Source organism: Colias eurytheme, chromosome 26 (assembly GCF_061535395.1).
Source record: "Colias eurytheme isolate Ceu_HAF_F1 chromosome 26, ilColEury1 Martin Lab GWU primary, whole genome shotgun sequence".
Classification (NCBI taxonomy): Eukaryota; Metazoa; Arthropoda; class Insecta; order Lepidoptera; family Pieridae; genus Colias; species Colias eurytheme.
The window spans coordinates 9,617,353-9,637,234 of record NC_143005.1 but is presented as its reverse complement, the minus strand read 5'-3'; the positions used below and the strand labels follow the sequence as shown (position 1 = coordinate 9,637,234).

General features: G+C 35.4%; 1 protein-coding gene across 1 annotated transcript in view; it reads right to left on the bottom strand.

Moving 5' to 3' along the window:
* Window positions 1-1,264: 1,264 nt before the first annotated feature.
* Window positions 1,265-19,882, bottom strand: part of Mip (Myoinhibiting peptide precursor) — a 64,203-nt gene continuing 45,585 nt past the window's right edge. The window contains exons 3-7 of the mRNA XM_090116803.1: window positions 16,590-17,039; window positions 9,883-9,984; window positions 9,527-9,632; window positions 7,846-7,932; window positions 1,265-1,610 (exon numbers count right to left, since the gene is read on the bottom strand). Of these exons, the coding sequence (XP_089972929.1) occupies window positions 1,585-1,610; window positions 7,846-7,932; window positions 9,527-9,632; window positions 9,883-9,984; window positions 16,590-17,039 (771 nt within the window). The 3' untranslated portion in view covers window positions 1,265-1,584. The remainder of the gene's footprint in view (window positions 1,611-7,845; window positions 7,933-9,526; window positions 9,633-9,882; window positions 9,985-16,589; window positions 17,040-19,882) is intronic.

Here is a 19,882-nt window from a genome sequence, read left to right as displayed (position 1 = left end):
ACTCATCTCTGATCAACTTGCAAATTATCTAGGCTCGGTTAGCGGCTTATTGTTATGAATATTAATACTTCTTATGACTATAATTTGCCACTATGGTTCAAAAACGATTTTTTCCAATTATAAAGTTATATTTTTACAATTGAAAGGAAGCTTAGTTCTAAATTCTAATCGAGAATAATAATTATGACTTATTTTTACCAATTGTTCTTCTTTTTTTGACTTTGAAAAAGTCAAAGTTAGTGTAAATTGAATTGTGTATGTTTTATTGTGTACATTTAATTGTGTAAATTGTATTGTGTACGTTTAATTTTGATAATTGAATTGTGTGTACATTAAACTAATAAGATTAATTTCTTTTTTTTTTTAATATTTGCATTAACCCAATCAATGGGCAGAGTGTATTAGCCACATACCATTGTAATCAAAACATCTGTAATTTGCAGATCATTACTTAATGATCTAAGGTAATTTTTAACTAGGTACAATCTAGCAAATAAATAATATAGGAATTTATCTTTCTTTTCAGGGTAAAGAAACATCTGGATAGAATAAAAATAAGCTTATTAGACGTGTTACTACTACTGGACTCCGGTGCAGTTGCTTGGAAATTAATTTTAATACTGTCATTATGAGTGTTATATTTTTATATTCGTATTGTTTTGCCTCTAGTAATTCAATAGAAATGGATAAATCCTATATTTTCAGTTTGTATTATGTTAATAAAATAAATCTGTTGCCACCACAATTCGTTGCTTTTATTTAATATTAACAAATGGAAAGTAGTCAATGGACGTTCGTAATAAGCTTTAGCTGTGACGTTCATTGGAAGCGAAGGCTTTTTCAGTTTGTATATTGTATCGTCATTTATAATATATTTTATTGGATTCATACTTTATTTATTTGATTCATAATTCATATATAATATCGCATACCTTACTGTATTACTTTTAATTTCGACTGGCTCCTTGGTTACACCTCCTCGTATTATAAGCGAAAATATAACAATAAATATATCTAATAATGGAGGGGAAGCTAGAAATGTTGACAGCGAGATGATAAATTGATCAGTGTCTTATGGAGTGAAATTATTTTTGTCAAAAATTATAAAAATGTAGGATTCGAACCTACGTTCCGCTATATTATAAAGGTTTTTACGTGAAATGAAGTTTTATCATTAATTATTACTTCATTTATTGCGATTATGCATTTAACTGTTTTTTTTGTATAAGTACGTGTAGATAAAGGGTTATCAAAATAAAACAAGTTTCGGCTCCGAATAAATTTTTATTGGACAACATTAAAGTCATGAAGCCATTTAATACATCAACATTACTAATAAAATACAATTATTAATTACAATATTAATTATCTAACGTATAGTAACACCGGCTCAACCTTACATCTAAGCATATAATATCATAAAAATAATCTTATATCTCTAGAAGGTGACATTTGTACGGATAACATGAGATGAGACGAAGAAAATAAATAGGAACTGATACCGCCAATGTGTTGAGAATCTTCTAGAAGTATGAGTTACATAATGCTGCGATATGATTGGATTATCGTATACTAAGTCCAGATCTAGGCCTCCTCTCCAGTTGTGTTCTCTGTAAAACAAAACTTGTGTTAGTTAAATTAAAACAATGTAACGTCCTTGCACTGCTTTATAAAGAACACAAAATAAAATACGTATGCTAAATCTACACGCTGGATGGACATATATTTATTATTTACATACTTATTTAAAAAATGTGCGGTTGTAATTGTTTTAATTAAAATGTTACAATATTTGAAACACGTATTGTTATCTAGTTTACAATAGACATTATTGATGCGAAAGGATTGCTTATGGTGAACAAATCGAATCAAACCGGGACATCCGTAATCCAGCCGAATCTAATACGTTGCCACGTTGGTAATAGTTTCCCCTAATCTGTTACGGTTCGATACAGATAATATTATATAGTAGGAATTAGTAGCTCGTTTTTTATTCTACGAAAAATACAAATGCACTCTGAATTATCTGTAAACAATACTTTTTAAACTTGACTAAATTAATATTATAAACAGGAAATATTTGTTTATGTTGTTCTTTCCTCATGTGTTTGTTAGGGATTAAACTAAAACCTGCTCGAATAAAATTAAAAAAAAGACATTTTAATCATCATGTAGCAATATAAATATAATGTTATACCTCGTACATATGATATTATAACTTGGCTAATATATTTCAGATAACTAATTGGTTTAGTAAGTTCGCGTGTATCAGTTGAACGTGTTTATCTTAACATCTGTCACTTTGATGCGATCTCAACTCGAAAGCGCATTAACCGTGGGAGAAATTAATTCGCACGCGTCCAAGTAATGTGTTCTGATAATCTTGGATGCAAAGGATCCTGGATTTGGGATGGATCTTCCTATTTAGTGTAATTGATTTTATCTCTTCATATTACCTATTTAGGTATATGTTATGTATATGTTATAATTTGGGCGACTTATCATAAATTTTTAGGACTGTGAATGTTCTGTTCATAGAGGGATTTTTTAGTATAGTAAAATAATGACTAAATATTATATCCGTAAAAATGCAGTTTTAAGATAACCGAAATGCAAATATGCTCAGTTCGCGTTTTCCGTGTTATATCGACCGTCGCAAAATATTAACCGAATTTCATATTATCTCATATACCTAATATATGTATTACTTGTATACGTAGTATATTATTATTAGTCTGTGTGTATTACAATACCTTATACATGGATTGTACCATTACTTAAAGTGTTTTTTCCATCAGATAATTCTCTTGCAAGTCTATTAAAAGTACCTATCTGTCACCCAAAACATGAAGCAGTAAAATATTATCAAGCGATGTCAGCCTTAATAACCTCTCGTGACAGACCATTCGCTTGGAACCCCGTTTGGCGCGTAATTCCGACATGAGCGTAATACAATGTACACTTATAAATATGCATGATCCGCCCAAATGTACGCACATCAAATTGTTTTGTTGTAATTATATATATTGTTAATACAAAAGAGAGCTTGGAGAGTTGGTATTTAAATTGCTCAATTTTGTAAAACTTGTCGCTATAGTTAACATTATACCTATGGGCTGGTTATTTTTTTATTACTGTCAAAAATATTTCTGAAATTTGTGTCTACAAATTGTTATTTCTTCACAAAATTTGAAATAAATTGAATTTTTTGCCTTTAGACAAAGTTGCAACTACGTATAATTTTTGCTGTTTCCATATTTAAACAGTATTTCTCTGTATCTAACATTATACAATGTTAGATACAGAGAAATACTGTTTATCTCATACATATCATTACATCTTTCTAAAGTTAGTTGTTAAATGCATCAGTAACTAAATTGTAATTTGTAACTAGTTTTCTCCATGCTTCATAGTATTACGTCTAATTGTAAAACTTATAAGGATTCGATGCGTTGTAACATGGATAATGTAATGAGATTAATTGTTGAGCTGTGAGGGGGAGGAAGGGGGAGTAGGAAGGGGGAGGGGGCGCGTGTTAATCCGCGATTGTTTGCAAATCTACTGCTGAAAGTGACGACTGGGGTAGAAATAATGTGGTGTCATATTATGAGATTAGTTGTTACAGTTCATCTATATTCGTTAATGGATATTTTTCAGAAATTAAATAAGTAACAATTATAAACATACTGTTGGAGATTATACTTCCACTGATATAAACGCTCTAGGCTCTTTGTCATTAAATTTGGTACCTAACTACATACCAATTAATTATATTATGCAGTCAATGTCGAGTAGCTGACGCTACATAGAGAATGTGACGGATAATTAACCCGAAAAATGCATTGTATTTCTTTACGCTACGCTACGCGTATAAAACTTTATATCTTGACGCGAGAATCAAATAAGGAAATTAAATGATCAATTCTATAAATTAAGATTCTAATAAATAAAATGATTTTAGCCGACTCCCAAACTTTTTCGAATTCCCTTCCAACTTGGCTCACAACAAACGCTTCGCAAAACGGCAGAACACGAGCGCCCGGTACAAATCACAAGGTTTCGTTGAACGTTTTTTATAAAAGCTCAGTTTGCACAAAGCGATACTGCTCAAGCACCACAAGAGCATAAAAACAAGAGCCCCGCTTGCGAGCACAACTCCAACAATACTGAAACTTATCCAATAAGGGAACTAGTTTTTCATTCCGCAAGTGAAACTGTACGTCTACCCCCCGCTACAATCAACTTTTATTGTGCTAATCAACACGTTCCCTTCATTACACTGAATAGGGCTTTTGATTTAATGCCGCTTTATTTTAATTACAATTAACGTCATTCGCACAAATGTTTAGAATTCGGGTCGCGGCGCGCGTGACGGATGGGAACGACTTTAATGGCTCAATTTTTTATTAAAATTGTACGCACTTTTTGTTTTTCAGCTGCGAAGTCGGGCTCGAGGAACAATACAGATATCCCAACAACGATTAACAATTTGAAACAGTAATGGAACTTTGTAGGTATTCGCGCCACGCTTAATTAGGATGAGAGTCAACCCTTTCATCAAACTGGTATTTTTAGATGATTAACTGGAAATATGGACCCATATATAAACACGTTAATTGATTCATTAATGTACAACCGCTCTTGATGTTAAATACTCGAAACTTGGACAAAAGCTCGTTATAATGAGATTAAAATACCACTAAAAAGGAATTACATGAAATATATGAAACCCAGAAAAGCTAAATTGGTAGCTTTGAAAACAAATATAAAAAACCCACAGTTAATTTAAGCTTAAAAGTTCGAGTATGGGACTCGTTAATTATTATTTCTTGAAAATAAAATTGATCATATTATATAGAGATAGATGAAAGTGGCATTACAAGTATTGGTTACTGTGGACAGGGTGTCTGTTGCTTCGCCCAAATGTAAGACATATTAAAATAAAATATACATAAGTGGATCCACACTTCCATTTCAGCAAATGGATTGAGCAAACACGTATGTAGGCGACAGGTTGGTGACGTTAGCGACGCCATTGTAGTGTCGCCTGATTTACTTGCCCCAATGCTTTGTGAGGATCTTTGGCAATTTGCCCACACCTATTTGGTTTGTTGGTGCTTTTGTGCAAACTCTGCCTTTCACAGATTGGGAATGGCAGAGTTTTCACAAAAAGGAAATATTTAGGTTCTATAAAAGTTTTTTTCATGATATAGTTTTAATTTATTAAAATATAAACGGTTTTATTATAGTCGGTACTATACTAAGAACGTAGTATTACTATATAGTTACATAAAACTGGGTTACAAGTCGGGAAGGTCCTAATGTGTCCTCAGCTTAAGTTTATTTCGGTCAGTAAGTGTACAGCGGGTCTGCTGGGTTACAATATTGTGTCCATTTCCGATTAGCGATACACAAAAGGTACGACAAGAAAGTCGCACTACTCGCATTACGTTCATGTTAGTTGAATAAATATTCTACGGCTTGAAATATTGCAATATTTTATTATTCAAAAAATAAATGTGCTATATCGAAGTTTATAGAAATATTTATTTATTCAATTACGCTTCTGCTATTCGTATCGATTTTAAAATATCATCATAGTGCAATAACGATAGTTTTCGAATGGTATTGTTTATTGTTTTTGTAATTAGAAAAAATATGGCTTACAATCCACATCACTATAAGGTAATTGTTTATTTAAATAATCGTTTGTCGCATCGTGAGTGGAAAGCCTTAATAGGGGTTTTATCGTATAAGTTAACAGCAGTCGGTATTTTCGTTTCAGATTAGGGACCTATCGCTGTTGACAATTCTGTTTGCAGCTTGTTGGCCGGTCTCTGGTGTAGGCTCAAGTAAATATATTCGACGTTTAACAAGTTTGTATTTATTTTGGGACCATTTGATGTCGCGTGTCATTAAGACCTTTCGAGTTAAATGATTTTATGAAATATACCTACGCGACGGGCCCTTTTGTGTCAATTTTGAATTAAATGCTGCAATTTGCTTTGATGAAGGTTTAACGAGATTTATTTATCGATGTAAACGAAGCGTTTTACGGATTATTGATACAATAACATTCTATTAACGCCAATATGTCGGAGACTTTCAGATTTCTTTTAGACATTTTATACAATTATTTTACGTTAAATTTAATGCCTTTTATACAGTGTGTAATATGTTATTCATATTACACATACTTCGTTACAAATTTTTGTACCATTGATGGGCTGCAATTTTTTTGCGAAAATATAGCTAGGTACTTCTGTTTTTATAATATAAGTACGTGGATACTAAACAAAAATAGTATCCATTATTTGATACGTTTTTTCATGAATTCAAAGCGTAGGCTCCTCACGAAGCACTCAATGCAAAATTGAAGCGCAAAATAGAAATACAAAAACTTAATCGTCGCGCTAAAAATAATAAATGGTTTCAATAAGTGCCTGAATGTCTCCATTCGACTGGAACTAGTTATAATCAAGGATCGAGTAAAAAGTGGAACGGACAAATTTTGTAAGTAATAAAAAAGTATTAAAACATTACTGTATATTATTGTAAAAGAGAAAATAGTCTGGGCAAATAAAACTGTTGAGTGCTTGATTGGGAAATAATACAAACAATATTAACAGACGACAATATATTATGCCTCGCCTATGTATGTACTACGTACATTACTTATAACTATTTAAAATTATCTTAAAATACTTCTACAATTACATTTAACTACATAATATAAACACTTGTACATTAATTAGACAAAAAAGGAAGTGTCGGTGAAAAGGTGAGGCAAAAGAAGTGAGAAATAAAATGGAGATCTACATTTTACAAAATAATGTGGTCGTCTGGATGCAGGTATGTTGGTTCATTATAAAACTGAGTAGTTTTTATATTCAGTCCAAAAATATCTAATGCCGGGTCCAGACTGGTGAAACGTAACATGCAATGTAACATTCTGCCTTTCATTGCATGTTCGCTGCTGGTGTGGACGCATAGCGCGCTCATAACGCGCATTCACTACGAACCTCCCTTAGTCGTGTTCCTTGCCCCTTTGTGTTCGTCGAAAAACCGACAAATTTCGGATCGCTCCGCGCGCGGCTTGTAATGCTCGTAGCATGCGCGTGTAATGCACAATTCGCGCGCGCAAGACGTCCAAACTATGAGAAATTGTTACAAAGTGTGTTACCTTTCATGATACATTGCAGCAATGTGGACGGTGAATTCTTTCATTGCATGTTACATTGCATGTTACGTTTCACCAGTCTGGACCCGGCATAACATGTGAGAACTGCGAAGTACTATTTTTAACTGGAATAAACCTACAAATGATAAAACATGCTTGTAAAAAGTATGTAACTACTTATTAATCTGTGCTGATTCTTTGCTAATCTATATACAGAAGGAAAGGAAGAAGTCGTATGAAGGTGGCTGAATGACCGAAGAAATGAAAATAATAATGATTCAGACTACAGACACTAGTGCAGCGAGAGACGACTGATGAGATTCAATGAGACGAAACAATGGAAATTTATTGTGCTAAGTGCAGGGAATAGTTACTAAAGTGAACGACAAAAATTACCATTTAGAAATAAGTTATCTAGACAATGTAGAATTACTAAGAGTGCTGTGTAAGACTACAATTGCTACTAACAGTGCTAAGTCTACCGAGAAAATAGAAGTGACAGACGATTTAGTATTACTACAGTCTACTGTGCTAAAACATCAATTTACTAAAGAGTGATAGGCAATCTAGAATTGCCCCTAACAGTGCTAAACCTATTCATAAAAGAAGTGCTCCAGTGCTGTACAAAAGAGAAGAGAAGCAATCGATCTAGTTCGAGCGGTTACCATCATCGTCTGTCCCGGGGGCAGAGCGTTTGCCCCACATCCCGCGCAGGTTGGTCCAGCCCGGCTCGCGCTTCCAGTAATATGCTCCTGTTTGTCATTTAAAGTGCTGGTTGTATACCAGTTGATTTTCATGTGTTGTAATAACATCGCAAAGTCCTTTTTTTTGTAAATAGTTACTGTTTTATTAACGATTAATTTTTTCAAATTAGGTGCCAATATCAAACCAAAATCAAGGAAATGGAAGGTCTCAGCAATATTTAATTATTATCTCCATTGAAACACTTTATTGCATTTATAGCTATCTATTTAAATACAATTTTGGCTTGCATTTATTATCTATACTAATATTATAAAGCTGAAGAGTTTGTTTGTTTGTTTGTTTGAACGCGCTAATCTCGGGAACTACTGGTCCGATTTGAAAAATTCTTTCAGTGTTAGATAGCCCATTTATCGAGGAAGGTTATAGGCTATATATATATCATCACGCTACGACCAACAGGGGTGGAGCCACGGGGGTGAAACCGCGCGGAGCAGCTAGTTCTACATAAATGTGTTCCATAAACTCATTACGGCTATAATCAACGTATTCAGTCATCAATTCGACTAATTTACGAAATATTCGCCAAACCAGCAGCTTTATATCTTTAATGAAGTTCTCACTAATTATAACGCTTTGTTAAAAACGTACCGATTTCAATTTTAAGCCGCCCGCTCAAGAATAACTTGGCAATTAATCCCGGATCGCAGCTTTAGCGAATAAATCTGAGCTTTCATGGCGCTAATTTATTTCCACCGAGGATTATTGCACTTTCTAACGGATTACTTTAATATTACTCTTAGTTTTCTTTCGCAATCCGTTATATTACAAGTGAAAAATGAAAATATTGTAGTGGGTAATAACTATTTGAAGATTACCCACATCATTGTTGAAATTAATTATTTATCAATCATTTCGGCTTTAAAGTGGTGTCACTGATACTACCTACTCCTATTCATATCAGGCTATGGAACTATTTAACCTATTAATTTAATGATCTTAACTATCGAAACGAATGTTGTGTTCATGCAAACAAATGCTTTCAAATCAACCTATAGAATAAAATGAATGCTTCAATTTGTTGTAATATCAAACCCAATTATTCATAAAAAAGCTCAGTTGATATTTTTAAAACCAAAGTTAAGTCTACGTTACCTCAGTGATAAATATCAAAGCAAACAGATCACTTTTGTCAATTTGCGGAACAATATTGGATCTATTTTTGTTGAACACTTAAATATCGATAGCGGATATAAATAAACCGTAATCCGGGAAATAAAAATAGAATTCCAATGAATATTTATACCGCAATTATTTTCGGTACAATCTATTTAATGCGGTTAGATTTATATGATTACAGATACATCGTTTGTGATAAATATTCTATTTTTGTATTGAAGATAAAAGCGAGATTAGTGCAGTGTACTATTTAATTAATTTAGATAAAGCTTTCGATTGCGCTATCTGCATACGGAATCTTTATATTGAAAACTGTTTCTTCTATATATCCTGTTAAGTTTCATTTTAAAGGGAAAATATGAGTTTAAATTGCCTACAAACTGTCTCTCCTTAGATATTTTATCCTTTTAGGTTTCTTTTAAAAGGGAAACATATAAAGTTAATTTGTTAAAAAGTGTATCATACCACTGTTGTATTGTGCCTGCTTGATCGGTCGTTTGCCCCATGCCCCGTGTAGTGATGACCACGCTTTCTTTTCGGGGGCTTCTACTAACATGTGATCGGAATCAACCTGTGAAATATTCAATTATAAGAAATACTTCATAATAACATCAAATATTCAAGCAAAGCTGCGTATGCAGAAATGTGATAATTCCTATTTTGTTTTCGTATTGTCTACACTCTACAGTATTATTTATTTAAAATGTATTTTTAAAACTTGTTTTTCTGTGATTAATTAGTTTTAGAGAAGTCATCCAGTTAGGTAAGTTCTGTTGACAATAGAGTTTTGTGTAATGTTGTAAGTCAGAGCGTATATTTACTTGTGGTAGTGGCGCGAGTCGGTCAGCGTAAAGCTCGTAATCCTCGTAATCGGGCTCCGCCGAGCGCTTGCCCCACGCGCCGTGCAGATTGGCCCAGTTGTCCTAAACACACCCATACACTCTGTTATACGAGATATCGACTGTATTCAATATTCTATATGTATTGGCTTGGAAAAACTGAAACATGTTGTTGATTTGGGCACAACTTATGGATTGATAGGCATGTTGACGACTGGTTCTAGATTTTAGGTGGCGAAAGAAGATGAAAATAAACTTGTGCGTATATAAGTAGTTTAATAATCAAAATTACAGAATGCGTTTGGTAGATTAATTTTAGTGAGGGAGTGTCCTGCTCAGCGGTTGCGTGGCGAGTCGATGTCGTAGAGGACAGTGGGGTCAATCCGCGGCCAATCGCACGGCGCCGCGACGTAACGACGCGATGACGCAGTCGCAACGCTCCGTTCTGCATGATTTTGTTGCGGCAACATGCTCCCGGCCTTGGAACGTGCTGGTTCCAACGAACTGTCGATCACGAAGCGAAGAATCAGCTATCTGGTGAAGGAAGCGGACAAATTTTAGTGAACGCCCGACGCACGATGCCGTCTGCAGTACGAATGTCGGCCACTCGTGCTACTCCATCCTTCCCCGGATATGTCGCGTGGATGCGCCCCAAGCTCCACTTCAACGGCGGCAATCGGTCGTCCTTAATGAGAACGAGCGTGTTCTCCTTGAGATCCCCCCTGTGCTGGTGCCATCTGGTTCGCGTTTGCATCTCGGAGACATACTCTTTGGACCAACGATTCCAAAAGTGCTGGCGTATTTGTTCCACCCTCTGGAACCTCGGGAGACGAAGCTCAGGCACGTCGTATAGCAGCTCAGCCGTTACAGGTGCAGTCAGCGGACGACCAACCAGGAAATGTGCAGGGCTAAGTGGAAGGAAATCATTGGGATCTGTGGAAAGATGGGTCAAAGGACGGGAGTTCAGGACAGCTTCAACCTGGGTCAATACTGTGCTAAACTCCTCGAACGTTAAATGTGCGTTACCTACTACACGTTTGAGATGGTGCTTGCAGCTTTTTACTCCAGCTTCCCACAATCCCCCGAAATGACTAGCGTAAAAGGGTATCATTTTAAAATTAATATTTTGCGAAGTTGCATATGCTTTAATTTCATCAGAACAGGTAGCTAAAATTTTTTGAACTCATTCATGAGACCGACAAAGTTCTTCCCATTGTCAGAAAAGATAGTCACGGGTTTACCTCGCCGCGATATAAAACGTTTCAAAGCTAATAGATATGATTCCGACGATAGATCGCTAACAAGTTCCAAGTGAACCGCGCGTTTAACAAAACATATAAATAAGCATATGTACGATTTTTGTAACTTAGCACCTCTGCCTTTACGATTCAACGTGAACACTGGGCCAGCGTAGTCGACACCACAACGTATAAACGGGTAACCTGGGTCCAGACGCTCCTGCGGTAGATTCCCCATAATAGGCGCGACCGTAGTCGGTTGCAGTCGTGCGCAGCGCATGCACGAATGTACCACCTTCCTAGCGAGGTTTCTGCCGCCGACCGGCCACCACATCTCTCTGATCGTAAACAGTAGAAGCTGTGGCCCGGCGTGGAGTAAACGTTCATGCTCGAACCGAAAAAGCAAAAGTGAAAAATGATGATTAGCTGCGATTAAAATAGGAATTTTTTTATTAAAACTAAAATTTGGCGAATTTTGAATACGCCCACCTACACGAATTAAATTATTATTCGCGTCAAAGAATACATTTAATTTAGAAATTTGATTGTAGCCTGATATATTCGTTATATTTTTATTATTTTTAAGCGCATAGTAAATATCGGGAAACGATTCCTGTTGACTCAACTTTACTAACGTTAATTCAGCACGATTTAATTCCTCGACTGATAATAAACCTGTCCACTTATTAGTTTTATTTCGCGCGTTATTAATAAAACGTAATACATAAGCAGCTGCGCGTTTAAGTCTATTATATTGTGAAAATCGAGAAAAAATAATTAAATTATCGTTTAAATTATTACTTATGTGACAACAAATATTCGTAGATTTAATTTCCGGTAAATCTGAATTAATTAATTTGGAATGTTTTAAATCGGGCAATTCAAAATGTACATTATGTAAAAATAACGGACCCTCCCACCATAAAGATGAGGAGCTAAGCGCTTCTAGACTTTGCCCGCGTGAGACTAAATCGGCTGGATTATCCTTGCCTGCGACGTGACGCCATGGATGTTCCTTGGTCAGCTCGTGAATCTCTGCCGTCCTATTTTGAACATAAGGTTTTAATAAATTAATAACGGACCCTCCCACCATAAAGATGAGGAGCTAAGCGCTTCTAGACTTTGCCCGCGTGAGACTAAATCGGCTGGATTATCCTTGCCTGCGACGTGACGCCATGGATGTTCCTTGGTCAGCTCGTGAATCTCTGCCGTCCTATTTTGAACATAAGGTTTTAATAAATTAATAGGCATACCTAACCAACCTAAAACGATAGTTGAATCTGTCCAAAATACAATTTTATCAAAATTTGAACGCAGTGATCCAATAAGCTTATAATATAATCGTGCACCTAACAACGCACCACACAACTCTAATCTAGGTATAGTTGTAGGTTTAGTCGGCGCGATCTTACCCTTCGAACATATCAAGCGCACTGTGACATCAGCTGTTGCATTGATCGTACGAGCGTATGCGCAAGCTCCGTACGCGACCTGTGAAGCATCGGTAAATATATGTAGTTCGGTTCGCACTGGATCAATGCACATAACGTGACGCGGTATTCGTAAACTGCTAAGAAAAGATAATCCATTTATAATCTTATCCCATATTTGCGAAATTTCGTTAGGAACCGATTCATCCCACGTCAATTTTAACAACCAACATCTTTGTAATAAATGCTTTGCGATAGTAATAAACGGACTTAATAATCCTAGCGGATCGTATATTTGTGAAGCACACGATAAAATAATACGTTTTGTCACTACTTCACTCTTTTGTATAATTTGCGTGAAATAATAAATATAATCATCGAGACTATTCCATCCGATACCTAAAGTTTTATTGTTACAAGTTTTATTCAGTAAACATAGATCGTGTGTTTGCGATTCATTAACGCTAGGCGTAATTAAATTTAAATTATGACTAAAAATCCATTTTCGTAATTTAATACATGCTGAATCTAAAAGACTACTAGTTTCTTTACAAATATTTTCTAATTCGGATATAGAATTCGATGAAACTATGAGATCGTCAACGTAAAAACAATTATTAATAGTATCGGCTACATACGGAATATTCGAGTGTTTGGCTAATTCCTTTAAACATCTACAGCTTAGATACGGTGCGGATGCCGTTCCGTACGTCACGGTGTTGAGTCGGTACACCCTCAGCGGCTCTGAGGGATCATCCCGCCACAAGATCAGCTGCAGGTCACGCTGATCTTCAGCAATATTCAATTGCCTGTAAAATTTTTCAATGTCAGCGCATGCAACATACCTATTCTCGCGAAAACGTAATAAAATAGAAATCAAGTCACCTTGAATAGCAGGTCCAATCATTTGTATGTCGTTTAATGATACGCCGGAACTAGACTTCATACTCGCATCAAAAACTACGCGTAATTTAGTTGTGGTGGCGTGCTCCCTAAACACACCATGATGCGGTAGGAAATAGTGCGGATTCCCATACGTATTGACGAGACTCATATGACCTAAATTAATATACTCCTGTATAAAATCAGAATACATCTTTTTATAATTAGTATTTTGCTGAAGACGTTTCTCTAACGCGTAAAAACGACGTTCAGCTTGTGCGCGTGTATTACCTAATAACTCAGGTGATTGTTTCAACGGAATTGAAACACAGAAACGACCATCGGAAAGTCGACGTGTTGTGCGAATAAAATGTTCCTCACAAGCAATATTATCTTCGCTCGATAATTGCTGTAATTTATTGCTAGGCGCGGATAATTCTTCTAATTCCCAGAAATTCCTAACTAACTTATCGAGTGAATCATCTTCCGTGGATAATGTCGAATAATTACAATTAATATGTGATAATTTTTTATTATTAGTATACGGAAAAGATTTAATTGCACCTGACACTATCCAACCTAATTTGGTGTTTTGAAGGAAAGGACCACTTTTCAGGCGCATTTTTCCTTCGGTTATTAATTCCCAAAATAAATCAGCACCGATCAGTAAATCAATAGGTTGACTTTCGTAAAAATTGGGATCAGCTAACAATAAATTGTGAGGAATATTAAATTGATTTAAATTAACCGTGGTTGTAGGCAATTTTGATGTAATTTGGGGCAAAATCAAACATTGAAAACGGGCAGTGAAGCTCCCGTCGCGCGATTTAATTTCAATGTTACAAGATTGCGAACATTGCGTAATAGAATTACCTACACCGTGAATATGTTGAGTGGACTGTAATATTCGTATATTTAATTTATTTGCAAACGATTGCGTTATAAAGGATCGCTCGCTTCCGCTATCTAGAACTGCGCGTGCGCAATAATACTCACCCGATTCATTATATACTTCAACTATCGCCGTAGACAATATGACAATCTGTTGCGAAGAATTGTCATCCTTTGTATGCATAACGGTTTGTGCGTGATTAATACATTGAAGTTGCATGTGTGCGTTATCTACTGAAACCACTGAAACGGGATGCGTATTAGTAAGCGAGGGGTGCTCGTACGTAGTTAACGTCACTGTATTTTGTTTAATTGGTGATAATTTAATTGCATCACAAAGTAAACTATTGTGCTTTTGTTCACACTTTCTACACGGACCAAAAAGACAAGTACCAACCGAATGACCTGGGCGCATACAATTAATGCATAAGTTTTTATCCTTTATGAAATTAAACCTATGTTGCGGAGATAAGTCGAGAAACTTCTGGCATGAATACAGCTGATGCCTTTCGTTACATAGCAAACATAACTTGTAATGGCTGCGCGACTTATTGGATTGCGATTTAGATTGTTTGTTATCCGAAACTATGTTGCAATGAATTTTGGATGATGAATTTTTATTTTGGTAAGTAGAAAATTTATTTGAGTTATTTGAAATACTAGGTTTATTGTGATTTACGGATAGTGTAGTTAATAAATCGGCTTTTTCTTTAATGAATTCTAATAAATCGTTTAGTTTAATAATTTTGTCCTTGTTTAATTTATAAAATGTGTTTTTATATTGTTCCCACTCGCGTTCAGTGGTAGGATCTAACTTTGAAACTACGATATAAATAATCAAAGTGTCCCAGTATTCCGTGGGTTCTCCTAAAATTTTAAGAATACGTAAATTTTTTAAAACTGTATCAATTAAATTGTGTAATTGAATAGCCGATTCTCTTGAGACGTTTTGAAGTGAAAATATTGCCTTAATGTGACTTTGCACTATCAATCGCGTGTTATTAAAACGGTGTAATAAAAGCTCCCATGCAACCATATAATTTTCGGATGAAAATTCTACGTTTTCTATAACGATTTTGGCATCGCCTTTTAAACTCGCCTTTAAATAATGGAATTTTTGAACCGGTGGTATTGTTTTCGAATTGTGAATTAAGGATGAAAACGTATCGCGAAATTCTACCCAGTGTTCATGTGAACCGTCAAAGCTAGGTACAGAAATAGTCGGTAATTTTACTGAATCGTTATTAAAATTGTTACAGGTCGTATGGTCGTGCGCTAAGGAACAGTCAATGGATTTATTAACAGATCTATCCTCGGAATTATCTGGGTTTACCATGCAGTCCAGCATCGCCAGGACAACATAATATTCCCTCTCAAACTCTACGCGTGATTCTATGAGTTTATCCGTTTCTGACTCCGGGACAAGATCTTCGATTTTACTTTGTACTTGGTTGAAATCGTTCATTAAACTTTGTGCACCTGGTATACGTAGTTTTAGTTCTGCCCTCTGATGCGTGTCAAGGTCCACGTTTTCAAAAGACGAAACATATTTCTTAAAATTCGTTAACCTACATTTGATTAATCCCCTTTTTTTTCTCAAATCCTTAAGCTCCTTTTGCTCAGAAAGAGACATAATGACTGAAGTAAAAAGCTACAAGTACTTACGTGCCACGTGAAGCAGATTCTTCGGTAGCGTAAAAGCACGTGAGGAGGCAAGCAACACCGAAAGCTCTGGAATATACAAAGCACAGTATCACTCAGATGAAGCTTTACAGGGTTGGATAAATTAGCTGGCCGTCTTACCAAACTGCACTGTAATTTTGCGACTTCCTTGCCGATTGCGTCTCCAAAATCCAGGATGTGATCCGGTGTCGAAGGTCCAGAAAATGTTGACGACTGGTTCTAGATTTTAGGTGGCGAAAGAAGATGAAAATAAACTTGTGCGTATATAAGTAGTTTAATAATCAAAATTACAGAATGCGTTTGGTAGATTAATTTTAGTGAGGGAGTGTCCTGCTCAGCGGTTGCGTGGCGAGTCGATGTCGTAGAGGACAGTGGGGTCAATCCGCGGCCAATCGCACGGCGCCGCGACGTAACGACGCGATGACGCAGTCGCAACGCTCCGTTCTGCATGATTTTGTTGCGGCAACAAGGCATTTTATATTTTTTCGTACTTTATACTTATAAGAATATTGTAACCGAGTTTTAAAATATATTTAATAGATTTTTAAATGATTATATCACTTACAGGTGTCCTCTTGCCCCACGCGGAGCTCATGTCTTGCCAGCCTCGCTTGCCCCAAGCCGAGCTCATGTCCTGCCAGCCTCGTTTGCCCCACGCGGTGTTAAGGTCCTGCCACGCCCGTTTGCCCCATGGGATCTGCGACATATCTCTCCACGCGCGCTTTCCCCACGCGCCGTTCAAGTCTTGCCATCCTCTTTTTCCCCAAGCGGAGTTAAGGTCCTGCCAGCCGCGTTTGCCCCATGCTGTGTTCAAATCTTGCCACGCTCGTTTGCCCCAAGCTGTGTTTAAGTCCTGCCATGCGCGCTTGCCCCATGGTGAGTTCAGATCCTGCCAAGCGCGTTTGCCCCACGCTGAGTTCAGGTCCTGCCAACCCCGTTTGCCCCAACCACCGCCCCCGTGTAAGCTGGCCCATGCCCTTTTGTCCTCTTCTGATAGTTGTACGTCATTGTCAGCCTGTGTAAACCCAAAACGATATATTAACCTTTTTTTATGAAAGGAAAATGTCGGAGTTAAGTGATTTGATAAAAAAAATAATGTATAAATATTATATAGTTGTCTGTTACAAGAAGAAAATCGTTATTCCAATTAAAATTATATCAAATTAACCACCAGCAATAAAAAAGAACCAACAACAGTCAGAAAATCAACTTATAATTATTATTGAACGCCTAACTACGTTCTGTTGTAACAAATCAAGAAATTAGTCGAACACGAAATAATTAATTATAGAATTTACCAATACCGTGAAACTGTGTGGTCTCTAATGTATCAATTCTGTTGATTAATTACCAAGAACGTGTAAATAAAATAAATTAAAGTATGCTCTACATTACATTAACACACCATGGTCTTTTTAAAATTCGTGGTTCATCAACGAATTTTCAATTATTTATTATGGTAATTATTCTTCTTCATGTCTAGTCCTTTTACGCAGGAATAAGTCTTAATTATTGTATCCTATTATTCTGTACATCGATAGTATAACAGCAAATATTTATTGAGATAAATAATATCTTGTACAACACGGTGTTATTTTTATGTCTGTCACATAATTACACTCGTATTTATTTGTTGATACATATTTATATTACTGACTTGTGAATAAACATTTATAAGTAGATAATGTATTTGCTGTGTATTCAGAAATGAAAGTAATTTGATGTTTTAAAGCTTTTACGTACACTTCAAAACGTGTTTAAAGTTGAAAGATTTTAAACACGTTTGAAATACAAACTAGGTAGCGTGGATGTTAAATAAGAAAATGCGAAGTCGTTCGGTCGGTGTGTTAGACGTTACGGCGGCAAATACAAGTGTAGTGGGATATAAAACTTTAGTATCGAGGGTGAAGGAAATGCATTTACCGTTGCACAGCACTAAATAATGCAGTTACAGCGGCTATAAAGCGATTGGCTAACCTTCAACAGGAGCTTTGTACAGCGTAATATTTTTGTATTGCAAAGTCGAAGGGAGATGCGGCACCGTTGCTAGTAGCAACGGTATAATGGCACTAGGTTGTCTGATCATTTTGAATTAGGGTGTTTTAATGAAGAATAATTAAACTTTGAATGCCATAAAATAATAAATATCAATTTCAATAATTAAACTTTTTCGATGGTATAAAAAATTGAAATCTTAAATAAAGATTTTCCTGATATCATAAAGTTTCGTTCAAAAAATTTTAACATTCCTCTTCTAATATTACAAACGCTCATCTGTATTCCATCACGACCACGAGCCTATAAGTTCCATATTCCCAAAGTGGTTTTGATTGGATAGAGATTATTTTGCCATTAGTATGAAATTAGTTGGTTCGGATTGAAATCTCGGAATAGTTACAAAAATGCGGGCCGGCGACGCGCGGCGGCGTGAGCGAAATCACAAGATTATATCCAACCGAAGTGTTTCAAGAATGTTAATCAGTTTACTTTGGAGCGGTTTTTAAGTTATGCCAGAGTATTGATTGATTTCGGAAAGAACTTTAATAAGAGAGATTGAGGAGAGAAGACAATTTGAAGGTCTTTACAATCAAATTTAGTATATTATATTATTATTTATTATATTATATTATGTCAAAAACGATGATTTTAGAAATAAATAGTAGGTTTGTACAACAAGCACAATCGTGCAAGTATTTTATGGAATTTTTTCACCATAAATATTTTTAGTTTTTAGTGGTAAACAATTCTCTAAACTACTGATTTTTTTTACATAATCAAACATTTAGCAATCTGCAAATTACAATAAAAGTACTGAGTATTTGAATATTGTTAGCCTTTACGTTGATAACTACATTTTCAAAAATATTTTATCACACATCCGGCATGTTCCATCAAAACAATTTTATGTGTATCATAAAATGTGTGGAGCGGAGAGGCTGAGGCGGGTTATTTAGAAACCAAACAATAATTAACGACGTCTGACATCACGCAAATATTGAATGTCTGATCCCGTCTATGTTACGACATCTATACAAACATATTCACCTGCCTGTCTTGAGAAATTGGATGCTTTTGATAGGGTTGTCGATTGTGTGTTTTTGTTAATTATGTTCTCTATTAGAGGCAAACTTAAACTTACACTTTCCTATTCTTCTAACTTTCAGCTTATGGTCATTTATCATTTTGTTAAATAACAAAAATAAGCAATTAAATAATTCTATGTTTTTTAATTTTGTTTTATCAAATAAGTTTTGTTATATTCTAAATGTGGAAAAAATAACAGAAGTCTACAGTGCCCGATGGGTAAAAGGTTTGCATAAATTGAGTTTGAGTTGAAATATGTGCCGCTGAAGAAGGTCGACGGATTGGAATAGTATTTATGCAGTTTTTTTTCACAAAAATCTAGAGATTTTATAGAGATAAATGTTATGTTTACTCAAATATTTACAAAAATATTATTTTAAAGTTCACCGTATTGCCAAGTACACCATTTTAACAGAATTATAAAAATGAAATCTTTATCATATAGAAAATGCAATTTTATATGGAGTAGCAAAACAAATTTCTTTTTTATACAATTTTATTGCATGGCAACCCTAGCTCCGGTTAATGAGAGAAACATTTCAACTATTAATGGTTTACAAAAGTTAGGCTTAAATATCAAATAAGACAATAGCACCCTTAATAGGGACCGTTATTATTATTTTACTTCAATCTGGGTTCTTTGATGACGGGGTAACAGTTGTTACAGCAATACTATCGAATATCTTATGTTTGAGGATTTCGCGTTTAATTTTTAATGCATATTAAAATTTTAAGTAAACGCCTCTCGATTTAAGCTATTGATTAAATAGCTTA